Source organism: Scardinius erythrophthalmus (assembly GCF_964197995.2).
Source record: "Scardinius erythrophthalmus genome assembly, chromosome: 17".
In the NCBI taxonomy this organism is placed as follows: Eukaryota; Metazoa; Chordata; class Actinopteri; order Cypriniformes; family Leuciscidae; genus Scardinius; species Scardinius erythrophthalmus.
Window position 1 is genome coordinate 9,603,401 of NC_138237.1, and position 21,463 is coordinate 9,624,863.

The 21,463-nt window shown below is 36.4% G+C and overlaps 2 protein-coding genes across 2 annotated transcripts in view; one reads left to right on the plus strand and one right to left on the minus strand.

Moving 5' to 3' along the window:
* The first annotated feature begins 794 nt into the window (after positions 1-794).
* wdr41 (WD repeat domain 41) lies at positions 795-11,036 on the plus strand. The gene is made up of 13 exons (XM_081391279.1): positions 795-1,321; positions 2,827-2,942; positions 3,720-3,768; positions 4,685-4,813; positions 4,892-4,954; positions 5,103-5,214; positions 5,932-5,994; positions 6,163-6,264; positions 6,373-6,557; positions 6,647-6,768; positions 6,843-6,928; positions 7,758-7,894; positions 10,045-11,036. Exons 1-13 carry the CDS (start codon positions 1,274-1,276, stop codon positions 10,183-10,185), a joined length of 1,353 nt encoding a protein of 450 aa, XP_081247405.1. The 5' UTR covers positions 795-1,273; the 3' UTR covers positions 10,186-11,036.
* A 3,229-nt stretch (positions 11,037-14,265) lies between these two features.
* Positions 14,266-21,463, minus strand: part of pde8b (phosphodiesterase 8B) — a 56,668-nt gene continuing 49,470 nt past the window's right edge. Inside the window, exons 18-22 of the mRNA XM_081390062.1 lie at positions 20,282-20,499; positions 20,064-20,202; positions 19,811-19,978; positions 18,906-19,035; positions 14,266-16,316 (exon numbers count right to left, since the gene is read on the minus strand). Of these exons, the coding sequence (XP_081246188.1) occupies positions 16,207-16,316; positions 18,906-19,035; positions 19,811-19,978; positions 20,064-20,202; positions 20,282-20,499 (765 nt within the window). The 3' untranslated portion in view covers positions 14,266-16,206. The remainder of the gene's footprint in view (positions 16,317-18,905; positions 19,036-19,810; positions 19,979-20,063; positions 20,203-20,281; positions 20,500-21,463) is intronic.

Here is a 21,463-nt window from a genome sequence, read left to right on the forward strand (position 1 = left end):
TGAGGCAGAATGTCGCCAGAGAGAAAGGCTTAGGCCTACTTTAATCAATTTACTTGATCATTCAGTAGGTGCGATACTGTAGCCAAATGCCATACTGTTGCCTTTATGCGTGTGAATAATACATTTGGGAAGAGATCATAGACGTTTCTGCTCGAATATACTGAATTTAATCCCTGAAGCTGTGGATAACCTCGTTAGATTCTCAGTTCACAGGCGTGTACGGCCTCAACAACAGGGGTTTCGAGTTGGTTGGTTCATACTGCCATCTAGCGGTTCCGTGATGAACCACAAGAACAGCTATATTTAAAATAATAATAATAATAATAATAATAATAATAATACAGGGCTAAAACATATTTAGGTTCAGTTACCTGCAACAATCTTACAGGAAAACATACACATAATATTGCAGATAATGTTTTGCTTTGTATATATAAACTAGCAATACATTTTAAAATACTACTAGGCTACTACTACTACTATGAATAATAATATTGTTTACATAAAATGTTTTGTGTTTGTAATAAACCATAATACCAGGAATACAATTCAAAATAATGATGATGATAATTATGATGATAAAAATACAACAAATAATAATTTAAAGCATAATAAATGATCTACAAGAGTTTAGCTTGCAGGAAAAAAATACATAAACACAATATCACAGATTGCTGCTTAATTTGTATTAAATTGAGACTGTTTCATCTAGAAACCAACTTGCAGCGAATGATCAAATGTAGACCTTTGGCGTTTTTCACTTCGAAAACACCGTGGGTCACGTGTGTCCCCTTGAAGCTTCCGTAGTTAGTCACATGAGTTCGCAGATTGTTTATAGTCAGTCAGCAGCTGGTATGTCGCTGTCATAGATCAGGGACAAATCTGGTCAGAAATGCACTGAGTGATAAAAGATGATTTTATATGAACGTTTCCGAACATCGACAGTGATTTGACTCCTTTATCCGGTGTAACTGAAGTGTTTTTTTGGATTGAAAGCAGAACCGGAGCAGAACTGACACACTGTATCAGACGTGTCCTGTCAATCAGAAATCGCTACAGTGTTTCGATGTGTCACAGTTGTAAATACAATCCAATAGAGATTCAGTTAACGCGACTGATTTTATGTTTTAATAAAGAGTATCAGCAGAACGCAGCGCGCGTCTCCGCCGGGCGGTTTCGCAACATGCACAGACACTGATTTGTCTTATTATTCATTTGCATTAAAAATCTGTCCGTTTGCATGTATAATCAGCTGGCTTTTTAAAAGCCCAGCATGTTGCGATGGATTCTGGGGGGCCGAGAGGCGCAGGGGACAGTGGAGGTGAGTACAAGAACACACTATAAACCAGAGATACAGTGGACATGGGTCATTCTGTGAAACTGCTGTCTGTTTCATTTCTCTTTAAGATTATATTACATAATGCCATTAAGTGTTTATAAAGTGCATTGTACCATCTATCAATATATGTAGAGATACAACTATGCCAGGATTGACAGTTCAGACTTGCTAGTTGCACTAGTCCATAAAGTCATGCAAGATGTTTATTAAAAAACAACAACAATGTGATGCAGATTACAAGTTATATATATATATATATATATATATATATATATATATATATATATATATATATAGAGAGAGAGAGAGAGAGAGAGAGAGAGAGAGAGAGAGAGAGAGAGAGAGAGAGAGAGAGAGAGAAGAATACACAGTACCGGTCAAAAGTTTGGAAACATTAAGGTTTTTTAATGTTTTTGAAAGAAGTCTCTTAACCTCCCCAATTTATTTGATCAAAAATACAGTAAAAACAGTAATACTGTGAAATATTATTTAAATTTAAATTAACTGGTTCCTGTTGTAATATATTTTAAAAATTTACTCCAGTGATCAAAGCTGAATGTTCAGCATCATTACTCCAGTCTTCAGAGTCACATGATCCTTCAGAAATCATTCTAATATGAGGATTTGCTGCTTAAGAAACATTTATTATTATTATCAATGTTGAAAACAGTTTTGCTGCTTAATATTTTGGTGGAAACTGTGATTTTTTTTCTGCCTCTTGCTCTTTAATGAATAGAGGGTTCAAAAGAACAGCATTTATTATAAATATAACTTTTTAAAATATTTTATTGATTTCATAAATTTCTTTACTGTCTTTTTAAATCAATTTAACATGCCTTTGCTCAATAAAAGTATAAATATATTATATATATATATATATATATATCTTAGCTCAAACTTTTTTATGGCAGTGTACCATGATTTTTTAAAAAAGCAGCTAAAACTGTTTTCAACATTGATAATAATAAGAAATGCTCTTAGAATGAATTCTGACGGATCATGTGACACTGAAGACTAAAATAATGGCTTTTGTATATAATATATACAAATATATATATTTCAAAAGAAACCAGTTAATTAAAATTGTAATAATATTTCACAATCATATTGCTTTTACTGTATTTTTGATCAAATAAATGCAACCTTGGTGAGACTACTTTCAAAAACATTAAAAAAAACCTTAATGTTTCCAAACTTTTGACCAAAATGTGTTTTATTTAATAAGACAGCACAGAAAAAAAAGAGTAAAGGTAAAAAAGAAAAGAAAAAGCTGTTATAAAAGTCACAAAAACTGCAGTTTTGTAGCATAACTCATGCCCATTTTGTTGTCATTATTTACCAATAAGCGGAAGATAAGAAGCGAGTTTGAGTGTCCAGTTCTCTTAAAGACAGGCCGACGCAGTCCAGCAAACAGCAGTCATTTCAGCACATTCTGTGCTAGATTGAAGCAATGATTCGTTTGTCTATTATATTCTCTCCGTGGGCAGAAGAGCGCGGCGCTGTTCATTGGGGAGGAACAGCCCAAAAACTGTTTCACGGAGATGCAGGTGCTGAAAGGACACTTTGACATTGTTCGATTTCTGGTGCAGATTGATGACTTAAGGTGAGCAATCCTCTTCTTCTGCCCCTGACCAGTGATTGACAGCTAAGACCGAGTCAGATAATCTCCAAAAGCAAACTTACAGAGCGTGACAAGAGCTTAATCATCACAGCTTCAGGGAGTTTGGTGTGTGTGCACTTCAACACACACTTGATGGTGTCCGTCGGCTCCGGGCCCGTCCGCATTAACCGCTTTTAAAAAGCTCATGTATATACAAACACACAGCGCAGGGCAGGGGTTATTTTCCTTGAAGAGAGTGTGTGTGTTACGGCTGGCTGCTCCTGGTGATCTGGGTTCAGTAGGAGTGTTTCAGGTGAGGGCAGTGTGCAGAACACACTGATTGCTTTTAGAGTCCCGAGTCCTGTTTCTCTTCTCCAAAGCCTTTCATACTTCCTCCGTCTCATCCCTTTATCATAGTTTCATTCTCCTGTTCTTCCTGAAGACAATTCGTTTCTGAGCTCGAGAGGTCAAAGGTGACCACAGCCTTTGTTAAGATCCAATCAGAAGAGAAGAACTGTCCTCCTAGTGCATGCTTTTTATTTCAAGCAGACGATGTTGGTTGCGCTTTATTTTACAGTGCTGTTTCACATGTACTTATTATAGTAGTGACACTGAGTAATAACTAGGGACTGACCCTGACCCTGACCCTAAACTTAACACGTGTAGTTCGTTACCTTAAATTACATGATGTTTAATATAGTTTGTGGTTTGCTGTATTTAACCACTCCACTAGTTAATGCAGATTAAGTACATGCCCTCTGTGTGTGTTGTGGTCGTCAGGTTTGCCTCTGCCGGAGACGATGGTCTGGTGCTGATCTGGAATGTTGAGGTGAGCAGAACTGAACATCTGGAATATGCTAATCGTATGTAAATGATATGTTAATGATATGGTAAATACATGAAATAGGTTAGAAGTCAGCCTGGTGCTGGTTGATTGTCTTTTGGCATAAATAGCATAAAAATAATATTAATAATAATACTAGCAATAATAAAACACTTTAATATTGGTACTAATAATAATTAGTGCTGTCAAATTGATTAATTGCGATTAATCACATCTAATTTAAAAGTTGTGTGTGCATATATATATATATATATATATAATAAAAAAAAAATATATATATACAATAATAATATATATTATACATATATTATAATATTTATTATACACGCATATGATGTACACAAAAAACTTTTACGTTAGATGCGATTAATCACGATTAATCGATTTGACAGCACTAATAATAATTTATTGTTATTAAAAAAAACTAATTTTAAGACCTTTGCATTGTGACACCACAGTTCTAAAAAGCCTTCTGTATTAAATATATATAATATATATTATTTTATTTAATTTCTCTCTCTCTCTCTCTCTAGAAATATATACATGTATATGTATGTTAGATGCTATTAATCGCAATTAATCGATTTGACAGCACTCATTTATATATATATATGTATGTATGTATATATATATATATGTGTATGTATATATATATATATATATGTGTATATATATATAAAATCTTTTCACAATATTGAGCTTGATGTATTCATATTTTGCAACAGTTTTTGGGAGGGTGTTTTTCTTTGTTCACACTTTAATAAAATAAATAAAAATGTAAGTTTTAATTTGTCCATTGTCATATTACTACTGTATATTACATAAACTCTCTGACCTCAAGCTCAAAATAAGTGAAAAACCAGCACAATTTGTTTGTGTGTGTGTGTGTGTGTGTGTTCAGACTGGTGATTGTTTGTTGGAGTTGCGCGGCCATACGCAGCAGATCACTGCGATGACATCATACACCATCATCAGAGGCGGAAACACACACACAGCGCTCATTACAGCATCATCAGACCGAACACTCAGTGTATCCTTTTACACACACGCGTGCTGCTGAAGTGAGTGTGTGTGTGTGTGTTGATGGTTGTCCTTAATTCTACAGCAGTTATGGGATCCAGATTCAGGAAACCGAGTGCAGAATATATCTGATCTCCAGTCCTCTGTGAAGGTACAGTACGTGAACCGTGTGTGTGGCCAGCTTCCTGTTTCTGTGTGCAGATGGTTTGGATTGTGTGTGTAAACAGTTCTGTTCCTCTTTCAGTGTGTGTAGGTGGATTCTGTGTGTTTGCACACTGATTGATGTGTGTGTTTTTCAGTGTTTACTGGTGTTGGATCGCTTGGACGTCTGGCTCTCGGGTGGAAATGAACTGTGTGTTTGGAACAGAGACTTTGAGCTGCAGTGTAAAACAGTTCATCACAGTGATGAAGGTACACACACACACACACACACACACATTAATAATGTAAATATGAATAAAGTTCCCGTAGAGCAAATTCAACACAGGAACTTCTGCCAAAGATCAGAAACTGTCTGTAAAACACAATAGAATTGCCAAAATAATTGTTTTCCCACTACTTTCAAATGTCTCTTATGCTCACCAAGGCTGCATTTTTAAAATCTAAAATACAGTAAAAACACTAATATTGTTAAATATTATTACTGTTTAAAATAACTGTTTTCTAATTTATTAGATTTTAAAATATAATTTATTCCAGTGATCAAAGCTGAATTTTCAGCATCATTCCTCCAGTCTTCAGTCACATGATCCTTCAGAAATCATTCTAATATGATGATTTGCTGCTCGCGAAACATTTCTGATTGTTGAAAAGAGCTGTGCTGCTTAATATTTTTATTAATATTTTTTAAATAATAATATTTTTTAATAATAATAATATCGATTTTCAGGATTCTTTGATGAATAGAAAAATCTTTTGAATAGAAATATGAATAGAAATAGAATATAATTCTTTTGTAGCACTATAAATGTCTTTACTGTCAATTTTTATGAATTTAATGCATCCTTGCTGAATAAAAGTAATAATTTCTTTAAAATAAAAATCTTACTGGCCCCAAACTTTTGAACCGTACATGTACAGTGTATTTAAATAAAATTATTTTAATACATTTTCTGCTTCATTCTGAAGGAATCTCAGCTATGCTGGAGCTAGCGAAGAACTTCATTGCAGCTGCCATGGATAAAGAGATTGGTAATTTTTGAATACCTAATTTTTTTTTATGGTACTTGTATTTTACAGTTTTAAAATTTAGTTCAGTTTAAAAATGAGTAGTAAAAACTTAAATGTTGCAGCTATTTTTATCGTTAAGTTTGCTTGTTAGTTTGCTTGAATGATTTGAAGTGATTTGTGATGTTTCAGTGATTTTTAAGTTGAACCTGTCTGGCTCAGACATTGTGGTCGTGGCCATGCGTCATCTATCTGACCATCGGGACACCATCCATTCTCTCATCAACATCAACGGTGAGACGTTTGATCCTATATTCATTCCCCATACACACATTAAGATTGTATCTACTACCAGCTTGTGTTGAGTATTGTTGCGTTTAGTGATGCTATTGTTCATCTCAGACGGCTTGTTTGCGAGTGGCTCTCATATCGGTGAGCTCATCATCTGGGATTCAGTGGATTGGACGATCCAGGCTTATGAGCACATTGTGTGGGAGGAGCCAGCAGTAGACAGCCAATCAGAGGTCAGGCTGACTCAACAGAAACCGATTGAGAAGTCCATTCGACACATGAGCTCAGACGGAGAGGTAAAGGAGTGTTTAGAAACTGGCTTTCCATTATAAATCGAGAAAATGCATTTATGAATGATGATTGTCTCATGTAAATGTTGCCTCAGTTTATAGTGGCAGCTGTAGGCAGTGGTCTGTATGTTTATAATGTGCCGATGAAGAGCGTGGTGGCGTACAGGAAGATCGCCCATGACTCCAATGTCTTGCACACCATGCTGCAGAAGGACGGGTATGAAAGGCGTCCGATACGTTCTCCAAAACATCTTTTGTGAAGCATTTGACTAAAGCAAAGTGTGTTTTTAGGCAGTTGATGTCGTGCTCTGAGGACGGCAGTGTGAGGATGTGGGAGTTACAGGACCTCCCCCTTCCCGCTGAGCCCGCCTCCTCAGGTGAGCAGGACACGCCCCCTCTCACAGCTCAAGCATCCATGCGTTTGATCTTTTAAATGCCCTCTCACCCCTTTCCTCTTTCCATCACAACCCACATCCTTCCTTCCCTCTTTCTGAAACTGATCCAGATGTTCTCATGTCATCATTCATCTGGCCATCCTGTGCAGAGTGATTCATGTTCAGTCCAGCTGCTGTAAAACTATAAACCGAGAGACGTCCTGAACGACCACCAATATTTAAATCGAACAGCTTTGATGTTCTTCATTTGCCCATAATCCAGTGTCTATTAATAATAAACTATGATAATAAATGTTATTATAATAACATAAGAGATGATAGTATATAATGTTATACTATTTCTAATTATTACTCAGGGATACTTGATTCTGATTGGCCTATTGCAGCAATTGTAATTTTGGGATAATGTCTAGATGACTATATCCCTCGCTTATATAACTTAAATATATCTTTAATATCCTAATTATTTAGTTATAATGGTAACACTTCACAATAAGATTAGTTAACATAAACTAACAATGAACAATAGCATTTATTAAGTTTAGTTAATGTTAATTTCAACATTTACTAATATATTTTTTTAATCAAAAGTTGTGAAGCTGTGAACTAACATAAACATGAATGTATTTATTAACTAACTTGAACCAAGTTTAATAAATTTTGTAATTTTTTTTCTAACAAATATGACTGAAAACAGAAGCTTGTAGGTTTCTTTTGAAGTCTAAATGAATCATAATGATTTTACATGATCATGAGTTCAGTGTATTTTTCGAGTGGTTCGGCCAGTTGAGATGTTTGCTCTCTCTTTCAGGGTTTTTTGGCATGTTTGGCACTTTTGGCCGGTCCAGTAAGCAGTCATGCCCTCCTGTCACGAAACTCCCAGAAGTCCCTGGTCTGCGCTCGCTAGAACTGAACGGTGATCTGATTGGTCACTCTGGAGCTGTGCAGGTACAGTACACATGTGGGTAATGTGGCACGGGTGATTTTTCTTTGACTACTGGGATCGACCTAGCTTCACGATCTAGTTTTAGACGAAAGCTTTTGATTATGAATGTAGAAACAGTGTCTTATTAGGAGTCATTGATCCTGGATGGAGCAGAGAATCGTTTTGACCTGCAGTTTAATTAAACTTTCTGACAGAGTGAAGGATGCGATCTACATACAAGTCAGCTTTCGCATTGATCACCTGACATGTAGTCTGTTTCACCAGCACACCCATCACATTAGCATTATGTTATCAAGTCATATTGCATGTTTCAATAAACTTCAGCAAGTTTTATTATTTGCTTATCTTAAAGTGATTTAGGCATGCATATAAAACAAGAGGGATGAGTAATTGATGACATCTTATTACACATTCAAATCTGAGCTTGGCAGGATTTTTTTTTTTTTTACTTTAAATATACATATATATATATTTTACCTATAAACCCCTTATCTGACTATGAAAATGTTAGTTTTGAGGCTAACAGGAGCAGATTTGACTTACAGTAGCATTTTTAACCCTGAAACAGAAGCGTCAGAAGAGGATGAGAGGGGTGGAGGACAGGAAAAGAGGCGAATTGAGACTTCATCTAATGACCTACACTTCTATTATTAGTTCTGTGTATAAAGTTTAAGAATGTTCTAGTTCCTGTAGCTGCTAGAGATTTGGCTCCAGCAATGCCAAGGTCACGGGTTCAACTCCCAGGGAACTCGCATAAAATGTTAAAAACCGATAAAATGTTTGCCTTGAATCTACTACGGCATCATATGAATGCTGACACTTTTAGTTACGTAAGCTGGATTTCATGCGCGTTGGGTAATTTTTTGTCGTTTTTTTTTTCTTTAGATTAAAATATCCTTTATTTTATTGTCATTTGTTTTAGTTCAGGTCAAGGATTTCTTACTCAGTATTTTGTCTTGCTTTCCAGTACAAATAAACTTTCTTAAATTTAGCCTACTTGAAAAGCAAAATGACTGAAAAATGGATCAAGATGAAGTGAGTTTATACTTAAAACAAGAACAAATATCTGCCAATAGAGTTGGAAAAATAATCTTGTTTTTCCTTCAAAGTACTTTTTTTTTTCTGACCCCTTTGGTTGTAGATATTTGTTCTTGTTTAATCATTAACTCACTTCATTTTAATCAATTTGATAGTCGTTTTGCTTCCTAAGTGAATTTCTTCATTTCGAATTTTTAGATATTTGTACTAAAAATACTAAGATTTGAATTTATCAACAAAAACATTTTAGTTGTCGTGAAATGTCAAACCAAATATTCAAACGTGCCAATGCTTTCTGCTTTAGTTATACTCTCTGTAAGTTACTTAAGTGTCTTAAGTTTTTAAGTGACGATTTGTATGAATCACGACGTGATTCGTGTGGAAACTTACGATTTTTAGAAAGCACGTAAGCATGAAGGTCCAGCCTTAAACTTAACCATCAGTGGGAATATTCAAATCATATTGAATTCACCAATTAGCCACTAAAACATAAAATAGTGTGTTGGACAGAACTTATACAACCTGACGAATTTTCGTAGCTTTAGCCCAAAATATGCCACTCAGTTTATGGCTTATCTTAATGGCATTTAACTTAAGAATAACAAAAATGTATTTATCCACCTACTTTTTTTCCAACGCGGAAGCTATCTGTGAATGTGTGCAAGCCAGTGTTTATAACTATGACAATACGTTCAGATAATATGGTGAGAAATACCAGTTTGCAATATCAAGCAGCATAACACAAGCTGTTTTGTAGGCTATTGCTAAAAATAACTGAAAGCGGAAGCCAGGCGGTCACTGTGATTTTGCCAAGACATGTTCCTGGATCAACATATTTTGTTGAGCTGGAAAAACTTTCCTGTCCTAACCCTATCCCTACCCATATAAGTCATCCCTAACACTGATGTAGAAGCACCTAACCCTGCTTTCAAGCCTAAACTTGACAAAACTGTAAACTTGTCCCTCAAATCTGATTGGTTGATTGGAATGTTGATCCAGGAACACGTTGCACTTGGTGAATCACGTTCACCGAAGCCAGAAACATTCAAGTTGCAAAAGTGACGTGGATACGTTATGTAACTAAAGGACTCATTTAATGTGGCTTGTGTTCCAGATGTTCCTGAGTTTTAAGGAGAAGGGTCTGGTCACCTGCTCCACGGATCACCTGCTCATCGTGTGGAAGGATGGAGAGATGCAGTCTCAACTCCGCAGCCTCGCCGTCTTCCAGAAACTGGAGGAAAACCAGGAACTGTGAAACCTAACCTGCAGACATTTCCCCCATCATCTTCAGGTCGTGTTTTAAATATGAACACCTTTCTTTGCCTTACTAACATCTGCATCACATCAGTGTTTTAACTTCAGATTGTTTCAGTATGATACAGTGCTTACAATGTTGTGATTTTAATTTGTTGGTTTTATAAGTGTCTTATAGTAAACTTCTGTTGATTTGTATATATTGTGTGATTGATGCGAGTGTAATTTTAAAACTGATTTTTTTTAAAAGTGCAATGGTACCACTTTACAATAGTCTTATTTGTTAACATTAGTTAATGCATTAGCTAATATGAACTAACAATGATCATTTTGTTACAACATGTATTAACCTTTGTTGTTATACAGTTGTTCATGTTAGTTCACAGTGATGCATACAACTTTTGATTTGAATGTATTAGTATATGTTGAAATGACTAATATATGTAGATATTGCTCATTTTTGGCTGATGTTAACTAATCTGGTTAAATGAAACCAAAATAGTGATTCTGAATACCTCTTGAATGTATGTTTCTGTATTTCTGACAAAAGTGCAGTTGATTAAAGCTTGGTGTGTCCATGTAAAATCAGATCACAAACACGTTATTGCAAATTTTTATTTTTGTGTGTGTGTCACAAACACAATGGTTTCAGAGTTGGAGTGAAATCTCGAAACGACAGCAGATGTAGAGACAGAATCAAACAGAAACAAAGCAAACAGAAGTTTTATGCATTTCTTTTGTACAACTGACAATACAAAAAAAAAAAAAAAATTCCTTCGACAAAGCAACCTGTTGAATGACATGTGACCACTTTTACCTTTTAGTGATCGATTTGTTCAATAAAAAATAGTTAATATACATTTGCGCAAGAAAAATGCTAGTGTGCATTCCCAGTACTTCAAAAATACAGTAATTGGCACAGAATCTGCACTCATCGATACAGTTCACGCTCGCTAATCGACAAGGCTGCGTCTCATCCGGTTCTCAGAGCAAGACCCGCCCCTGGCTATGATGTCACTGTGAGGTCATAATGGTGTGCCAATAAGAGAGCCCTTTGATTGTGAGGGTGAAGTGTGAAGGGTGAGACTTTGGAAAGATTCACAACAACGTTCAATATATGACCGTGGACTAATCCGTCATGAATTTATTCACCTTTTTTTTAATACTTTAGGTAGTTAGGTAAAGTTAGTAAGGTAGTAAAGTATGCTGTACTGACAGTAGCTATGTTTCCATCCAGTTGTAAATTTAACATGCACAAAACTGGAATAAAGTATTAAAGCACCATTTCCATCCCATGTGTTCAAGAGAACAAAATTGGCGCAAACAAACGGTAGTAATAAAAATGTAAGGTGTTACAGTCAGGGAAGCCACTGGGGCATAAATGACGTGTCTCAGAGTGTGCACACATCGCAATCAAAGCTGTCATGATATCTTTCGTTCATTTGCTGGTTTTTGGGAACGCAATCATGTGAAAATTAAACCAAATCATTCAGATGACAGATGCCGTTTCAGAACGACCAAACCAACTTTTGAGCTGCTGCGCGATGCAATTGGTCCACTGGTTATTTCAGTTATCCAATCACATCATCTGTTGAAGCAAAGTCACGTGAGTTTGTTGTTGCACATCGAAGGATTTATTTGGTAAATCTGTTTCCATCATAGTTTATGCACACGTCTTCTTATTAGATACAAATGTACCCACCTCAATTGTGTATTTTATGCACATTTGAAGAATTTTTATGCATAAAAATAAATGGATGGAAACACAGCTAGTTAGTGATAATGGACGGAGCATGAGCGCTTCCCATGAGCCTGAGCGTTGAGATTCTCTGAATCTGAAGACGCAGCTAAAATTAAAAGTGAACCTATAACATAACAGTAACCATCTCTAATTAAAGAAATATTTAGGCTCAAGTTCTCAACAACATTGATGTCATAATATTGACCTCAAAGCTAAAATAATTGTGACTGCAAAAATTACATCAGTAATGCTTAAATAGAAGTTCATCCACCTTAGAAATGAGTTCCAGCTATAAAATCATGACTTTAATATTACAACAATAATATTATAACTTATAATAAATGTATTTTTTCATAAATATGAGCTTTAATGTTTCTGATTTTAAACCCTCTGGAACTTTTAAGTACACTACTGTAACTGCGATATTTGCTTTGCTTTTTTAAAATAAAAGAAGATAAAAAAAATGTACAGAGGGATGAGTCAAGATGATTTTCTATTGTGTTCGAAATTATGCAGGAAATTACAGGAAATTCTGTACTGAATCCAGACTGTTTCTTTACGCACATCATCACTAAACATTCAACAACAAAGCCACCAGTAACTAAATGATCCAACAACCTCCGGAACAACTAATAATCCTCACGTTTATATCACAATGGACTTCTGAAAAGAAACAATCACATGGTCACGTCATATTTTAAATCTGCTGTAGAATCTCATCATCAGTGTTGCGTGAATGAGGACCGGTTTAACCCACCACGTGTCTATAACGGAGATTAAGGCATCAGCTTCAGTTTGCTCTCTACACTCTACATATTCATATTAATATCTTTAAAAGAGTCCATATAAATTCGTAGTCAAAACATCTGACTTTCCCTGGTTACGTTGTGTACTTCAAATTACCTATAAAGCCTGAGTGTGACAATGCAATGAAATGTTTTGTTACTGAGCAGGATAATGCAGGTCTACAGAAGACAGGAAGAGAGAGGATGAGCGGGGTGGAGGACAGGAAAAGAGGGAATAGACACATCATCTTCTGACCTACACTTCCACTATTAGTTCTAGTGTGCTCTATGGCTTATCTCTGTCGGCTCCAGACCCAGAATCAGACCAGATCGAGACTCGTCTGAGAATCTCCACTGGAATTTGTTCATCGTGCAAATTTCATTTTAACCATGTCATTTGATTTCGCACCACAGGATGTCAAAACGGATCAAATTTACCATTACACAATAAATGAGAGCATGTCCTGTCCGTAAATTGGGCACATTTGTGTACTCTACCAGTCAAAATTCTTAATTTTTACAATTTAAAAGAATGTTTTTCAAGTGTGTCCAACTGGTAGTGTCATGAGAAAATTTGTTTGTTGTACTTTCCTTGATTACTGATCATAAGGACTTTAGGTAACATGATTAAACAGCTATAAAAAAAATGTTTTTCCTAAGAAATAAACAAACACAAGCTCATTGATACTTGTTAATTCATAGTTATGTGAAATGCAACTACGTAACACTATCAATAGAGTTAAAATTATAGTCCAAGTTGTTCCCTATTTGAATTTCTTTCTTCTGCTGAACACAAAATATATTTTGAAGAATGTGTGTAACGAACAGTTGATAGTCCCCATTGACTTCCATAGAATGGAAATATATACTATGGAAGTCAATGGGGTCCATCAACTGTTCTGGTTACACACATTTTTCTAAATATATTTTGTTGTTCAGCAGAAGAAGGGAATTTATACAGGTTTGGAACAGCTTGAGGTTTTTTGGTGGTGAACTATCCCTTTATATAATGCATATAGTTCTTTAGATTTACCACTAGATGGTGACAAGAGCATCCGCCATAATTTGTACTGCAGCATTTGTATCTGTAGAGCTAAAAAAATAAAATAAAAAAATGGCATGCATATATAGTATATTATAACATAATTCTTAATGCATTTATATAATAAATCAGTTCTTGTACAAAATTGTGACCACAGTTGTAGCTTTAAAAAACACAACGCATTTAAAATTCATAAATCATTATCAAATTTCATGTGTTAAATCATTGTGTATACCAGTGGTTACACTGAAACACTTTACACATGCACTTTTTTTTTTTTATTGGAAAAAAATAATCCCTGACATCATCTGGTAAAAAATATTGTCTGAATCAAAAGTAATGATTTAAAAATGTTAATATTGGCCAAAACCCACTGATATAGCATGCATTAAGAATTATACTTTATATAATACTTTATATAATACATTACATATAGAGGCTTCAAAAGTGCTACCAAAACCACTGTTCTACCCTTATGACCACATTAAAGCAACAAGAAAAAAGGGAGGGAAACAGATAGAATCAGGAAGGATGAGAGAACAGGAAAGAGGAAAATCAAAACCCTGCGAGCTGCTGAATGTGCACCACATGCCTTAAACTGCACAATGCTTAAAAACACAGTCACTGAGATGCACTGCCAACCGAAGAACAACAAAAACAGCTGCTGCCATCTTACAAGGGCATTGCAGACCCAGACCCGTTTATGTCATTATGATGTCATCGCACTCGCGGTGGTGCTGGTGAGTTCTAGAACGGTCGCTGTGAAGTCATCGTAAAGACAAAGCTCCTTTCCAATTGCGTCTACACAATGTATTAAGAGTAAAAGGCTGAACGTCAACCGAGTTATAAACATTTCACAACTTCTTACTAAGCCTGTCTGCGAGCCAACGCAATTCAGATACGCGTCCAACTGTAATCCGGAAAGTGCCCAAATAACAAATGACACTAACAGTTACACTTTAAAAAAACGATTTCTTAAAAACTTCTCACCAATCGGTCAGTGTGACACATTTCAAGAAATCTAAATTAGTTTCAGTCGCAACGGCTTCAGCCAAACATCTGTTTAAAACTCATCATCGTGTTTGATTATAAACGTACTTTGGCACTGGATGCTTTTTGGCCTACAAAAGGTGAACGTTTGAAGCTTGTCGGCGATGTGTGTCTATGGTAAAAGCAGAACCGAGATTACGAACGCGATATACAGCTGAGCTCATTTTGTAAATAAATAATACTTAAAAATGGTGTAACACTAATAATACGTGCGAGTTCTCCAGTCAGCATGAGCAAATGTGTCAGTGGTCTCGTTATGAGGCTGTGCTGGAGTTTAGGTTTACACACAGATTAGGGAATGTTGCGTCCGTACGGACCATTGCGTGAAGTAGGAATGTTGACTGCCATGTGTAAAATGTAAAATGTTCTCATATGCTTCATATTTATCACTAAGCACATCATAACACACACACTCGTTCTCTCGCTCACACACACACACACACGCATCATCAAGCTTCACGTTATTACAGTATGTGTCTGGATATACAGTGTTTCTGAGAAATATATTCTTTGTTATTATTGGCTATTTATATCAAAATTATTGATTATTACACACCAGTCCTTGGAGTCTGAGAAAGGCTTGAGTCGTTCTGATACAGAAAATGCTGGAATAATGATAGCCCGCAGCAGGCTGATCCGTTGCAGTTTTTACATTCTCACACACTGAATCGTGTTCAGTGCTGATCAATACCAAATTCATCGTCCGAATACAAGCAAGTCTTCAGTTCTTCCGGTTTGGCAACTTGACATTTGCTTCTCTTGACAATATTCAGTCAAAATATTCCATCTGCATTGAATTTGATCAAATTAATAAGGGGGAACATGTAGTAGGACTGAAGGGAGTGCCCCATGGCTCTCTACTGGGTCCTTTGTGGTTTCCAAAGTAGTTTAGTCCTACTGACACAGTTTTCCTCCTTATAACTGCTTCAGAGTCCAAATAAAGCCCTTTTGGCATTTGGATCTATGACCCCACATATCCGTAAATATTATATGTGCATGTGTATAGTTACAGACCTCTCTGAGCATACACGTTTCAGTCCCAGTGTACATCCCATAGTTTAGCGCATATAGTATATACAGTCCTCCGCTGGACTAAGATCAGTCTTTATCTTCTAGCGTCAGACATTAAAAAATATCATTAAAAATAGCTGAAAGAACACAGAGGATAAAAAAAAGAGAAGTGAAGAAAGTAAAAAGATGCTGGAAGAGGACTGTATGCTGATAAAGTGCATTCATTTTGTCGTTTGTTTGTGTTTTACCCTTGTTACCGGGCGATTGTCGCTAGGGGTGGAGCGTCGTAGGGAAAACAGGGCTGTTTCAGTGGATGGAATCTTTGAGGCCCGGCAGAGATGCTACATTCAACCTCTGACCTTTGACCTCGAGGGTAAGGGGAGTCATGAGGGTTCACGGAGGAGGTGGAGGCCGCAGGCTTTTACATTTCATCTCATCCAAGTTCTTCCAGTATTTGTAGTTCTCCGCCAAATGCTCCATCAGACCTGGCAAACTGGCAAATGCTTGAGAGAGAGAGAGAGAGAGAGAGAGAGAGAGAGAGAGAGAGAGAGAGAGAGAGAGAGAGAGAGAGAGAGAGAGAAAATTAGGTCTGGGCAGTTAACAATAGTTGACAGCCTGATAACTGTAATGAATTATTTTGAGAAATGTATCCTTTTATTCAGCTTGCATTAAAATGATTTTTTAAAAGTGACAGTAAAGACATGGTACAGAATATCTATATTTCAAATAAATGCTGTTCTTTTGAACTTTCTATTCTAGAATCCTGAAAAAATTAAGGTTTTCACAAAAATATTATGCAACACAAATGGTTTTAACATTGATAATAATAAGAAATGTTTCTTGAGCAGCAAATCAGCATTAGAATGATTTCTGAAGGATCATGTGACTGAAGACTGGAGCAATGATGCTGAAAATTCAGCTTTACATCAAAGGAATAAATTACATTTTAAAATGTAATAAAATAGAAAACAGTACTTTTAAATTGTAATAATATTACACATCATTACTGTTTTACTGTATCTTTGATCAAATAAATGCAGCCTTGGTGAGGATAAGAGTCTTTTTTCATAACAGTAAGCAAACGTTGTTGATTCTAATGTTTTTCTTTTTCCTCATATTACCATCTGTTCCGTTGCATTGGTTTCTGGCAGACGGACTACAGACGGTAGACTGTGCATGTTTTTGTTTGCATGAGTGTAAATATGGCAATTTGTATGTTCTCACATATGGACGCACTTTCAGATCCTCCCGAGTCTTGTTTTCAGTGCCCCCCCCCCCCCCCCCCCCCCCGCTGAATCTGTCACACACGCACACGCACGCACACGCGCACGCGCACGCGCACGCGCACGCGCACACGCACACGCACACGCACACGCACACGCACACGCACACGCACACGCACACGCACACACACACACACACACACACACACACACACACACACACACACACACACACACACACACACACACACACACACAGCTCCTCTATGATAAATTGACCTGATCGTGACCTTGGGAACTAAATCTGCGGAGAGCTCAAGAGATTCTGCTTCACTGCATCCTGACCCCAGACTACGGAAATCAAAGAAACACACACAGATGCACATTCTTTCTCTCTCTCTCTCTCTCTCTCTCTTTCTCACACACACACACACAGACACACACACACCCCTGTCCCTCTCCACGATTTTTAAAGTTTCCGTGACATCACGGCTGTTGCGTGTTGACAGTGCGCAGGTTTATTCTCTGGAGTTCAGCTCAGTGGGAAACACTGAACCTAAAGTTTCCAAAGCTCACCACCACAATCATCTCAACCTCTGGATAACATTATCACAACCTTTCAGCAACCATCTAATAGACCCTCGTGCTTCACCCCTCCGGTCCAACATCTTCTGCTGCTAATGGACCATTTCATCTCTTTTAGGAGAACCAGATGAGTCAAAAGATGTCTGGGAAAGTACTCTCTCTCTCTCTCTCTCTCTCTCTCTCTCTCTCTCTCTCTCTCTCTCTCTCTCTCTCTCTCTCTCTCTCTCTCTCTCTCTCTCTCTCTCTCTCTCTCTCTCTCTCTCTCTCTCTCTCTCTCTCTCTCTCTCTCTCTCTCTCTCTCTCTCTCTCTCTCTCTCTCTCTCACACACACACTCACACAAACATACTGTAATGCTTCCACAATATTTTGTACCAGAATGATAATTTTCAACTCAATATGTGGTGAATATTTGTAGAGCCTGGATGTTTTCATAGAGCTGAAATATTTATGTTATATGGACAAAGGAAATATAAAATTCATCACAAACAGTTCAAATTATCACAGTGATCTTAAGGCAAGATCTATTAGACCAGTTTCTTGATCATTTCTGGCAACATGTTTTTAGTCACTGAAAAATATATATATATAAAAAAAAAACCTGAGTGGGATTTTACCAGTTTTGTGTAAACTATACAGTATGAAGATTAACATTGCTGTTTATTTAAGTCTGTGTACATATGAATAAAAATGACTATATTTTCTGTCTTGTCTTCAGAACTCAGTTATTTTTGTTGTTGTTGCTTTTTTACTGTATTTTAGTTGGACAACATTTCTAATCCTTAAATCTTGGCAACTGTGGCTGTGAGGAAGGTTTATTATAGTTAACTAAAACTAAAACCATAAAAAATAAACATTTAATAAAACAAACATAAACTGAAATAAAATTCAGCTAGTTGCCAAGGAAACATTTTATCTTTACCTTAATATATTAAAACAACTAAAACTAAAACTGAAATGAAAATTGATAAAAACAATATAAACATAAAAAAAAAGAATAAAAATGACAAAATAACAGCAAAATCATTAAAACTTAAACTAAAGTTAAAATGAAAGTGAAAAAAAAATAAAAATAAAAAATAAATAAAAATATTAATAAAAACCATAAGAGTATCTCTGTGATACTAAAATAACACTACTATGAGGCTGAAAGCAAATTTCAAAGCAAAATACATACATTTTGAGATAAATATCAAAATAATGTTTGATCTATGTGGCACAACCCTAATTGCTAGAATGGGCAGAAATCACCAATGTATTGCACATGCGAGTATGTGTATACTTACCATCCCAGGCATCAAACATGTCCGTGATGAAATAGTCGATAAATGAGATCTGGGATTTAGGAATGCTGCAGGTATTCCGGTCAAACACTGGCATGACAACCGGCAAACCTTGTCTTTTCTCCTCATCAGTCTAGGGACAGAGGGAGATTCCAAACACAGAAAGCAAATGATTAGAGAGTGGAGACATGTTATTGTAAAAAAACATGGTATTGTACAAATACTTGAATATATGCTGTATGCACACACACTACTGTTCAAAAAAAAAAAATTTTTAAATGTAAAAAGATTTTAATTTTTTTTTCAAAATGTGCTCACCAAGGCTGCATTGATTTAATCAAAAATAGAGTAAAAACAGTAATGTTATTACAATGTAACAGTAATATTATTACAATTTAAAACAACTGTTTTCTATATAAATACATTTATTCCTGTAATGCAAAACTTTTCATTCATCAAAGAATCCTGAAAAGAAAAAAACATTTTCCAAAAAAATATTATGCAGCACAAATGTTTTCAACATTGATAATAATTTCTTGAGCAGCAAATCAGCATATCAGAATGATTTCCAAGGATCATGTGACACTGAAGACTAAGAGTAATAATGCTGAAAATTCAGTAAAAAAAAAATAAAAATAGAAAAAAAACATTAATTTGAAATAGAAACAAAGCAAACGAAGAGACACACGTCTGAAAGGTACTGTATAAATATAGATTTTTTCACCTTAATTTTTATCAAAATGCAGTAACATCTTAACACTTCTCACGGTCCAATCAAATCCCGATGAATAAAATCAAGTCTTGCCCTACATTATTTACAACTGAATACTCGGATTATGAAAGTTAAATGACAACATAAAATTCGACATTGTAAGCATGTGCTTGAGCATGTGACTGACTGTGTTTACCTGAGCAAAGTACTCCTCTGAAATGCGACCAGCCCATTCGATGCAGTTCTCCAGAGGTCTGCAGGGATTGGCCACATCGGCACATTTAATCAGCATCCGTTTAATTAACAGACGATTCTCAGGAGAGTTGCGAATACTGGCCTGTCCCTCACAATCACTGCCTTCACTCTGTTTCACATGCAGATCAGCAGTGGTTAGATTTCACTCTTACATATGTACAGTATGGAAACACAGTAACTAACGTGTGTCTTACATTGGAGCTCGTCTCCTCAATGGCACTCATGGGTTTGTTGATGCTGTTTACGAACTTATTGACGTGTTCAAAGTGTCGAGTCATTTCTGTTGCCAACACCATGTCAATTATGGCTTGCCGTAGGGTCCGAAACTGAGTCCTGAATATTGAGAGGTTGAGAGTTTAGTACTGGACCAATGTGAGTCATGTAAAATGTATGATTAAGCAGACTCTGATACCTTTCCATGTTTTTGAAGATGTTGCACTTGCTGTCTCGTACAGTAAGCTGGAATGCGAGAGCGGCGTGGTGACTCTCCAGGACGGCTGTGTCGTTGTACAGAATCGCCAGCTCACTCCCCGCATTGCACAGGAATGAGTTGGTACGGCCCGGGTGATCAACATCATGGACTGTGGCTGCCAATAGCGCTGCAACTTCATCTAACTGGTCAAGACTGCCCTGCAAACACAGCAGAGACACCGTTGGTGTAGGCAAGGTCTAAAAGTAACCCCACATTTTTTAGGTTGACTGACTGATTAATCACTCTGATATTAACAGCATCGGTCAGTAACTGTGGAAACTTAACTGGCTTCGTCAATTAATAATGCACAATTTCGGTTTCAAATATCTTAGAGTGAATTTCGAATAACTATTAAGATTTAATTAAAATGAAATATTAAAAATGAATGTTAAATATTAATATTGAAATTATTATTTAAATGTTTTGCACTTGTATTCGAATAATCAATGAATATTATTGTTTGTATATCTAAGAATATCTAAGTCTATTCATTGTATATATAAGAATAAAATACTAATATAATATAACAAAATATAATATACTAACTATTATATATTTATAATATTCATAGGCGTAATTTGCGGGTGGGACGGGTGGGACATGTCCCCACCACTTTTTGCTAAAGGTCGATATTGTCCCCACCACTTTTGAAACATCTCAGGGCACGAATGTACCAATACAAATAGATAAAACATCTCCAGTTAACTAGCAGAGCATTCATTTAGTTCGTTTGTAAGAGGCGATCTAGCGCTGAAATGTGTTGTTTTTGAAATCAAGTGATCAAAGTGCTCGTTGCCGCTGCGATCAGTGGCGCGGATACTGTGTTCTCTTGAGGCTCGCGCAGTCTTCACTCGGACGCGCGCTTCAATCTAACACAGTCTCACCCCAAAACGTCACATACTGACGGGTCTTGACCATACGGCAACATACGACGAAAAGGGTACCCCTAAAACGTCCATATGTGACGATTCGGGTTATGGGTTGGTTTAGGTATGCGTTAGGGTACCGCTAGGAGGCGCTGCTGGTGTGCTTATGTCTTCGTCTCGTATGGACGTTTTAGGGGTACCCTTTTCGTCGTATTCCAGTAGCACCTCAATGCAGTACACAAGATCCGGGGGGAGG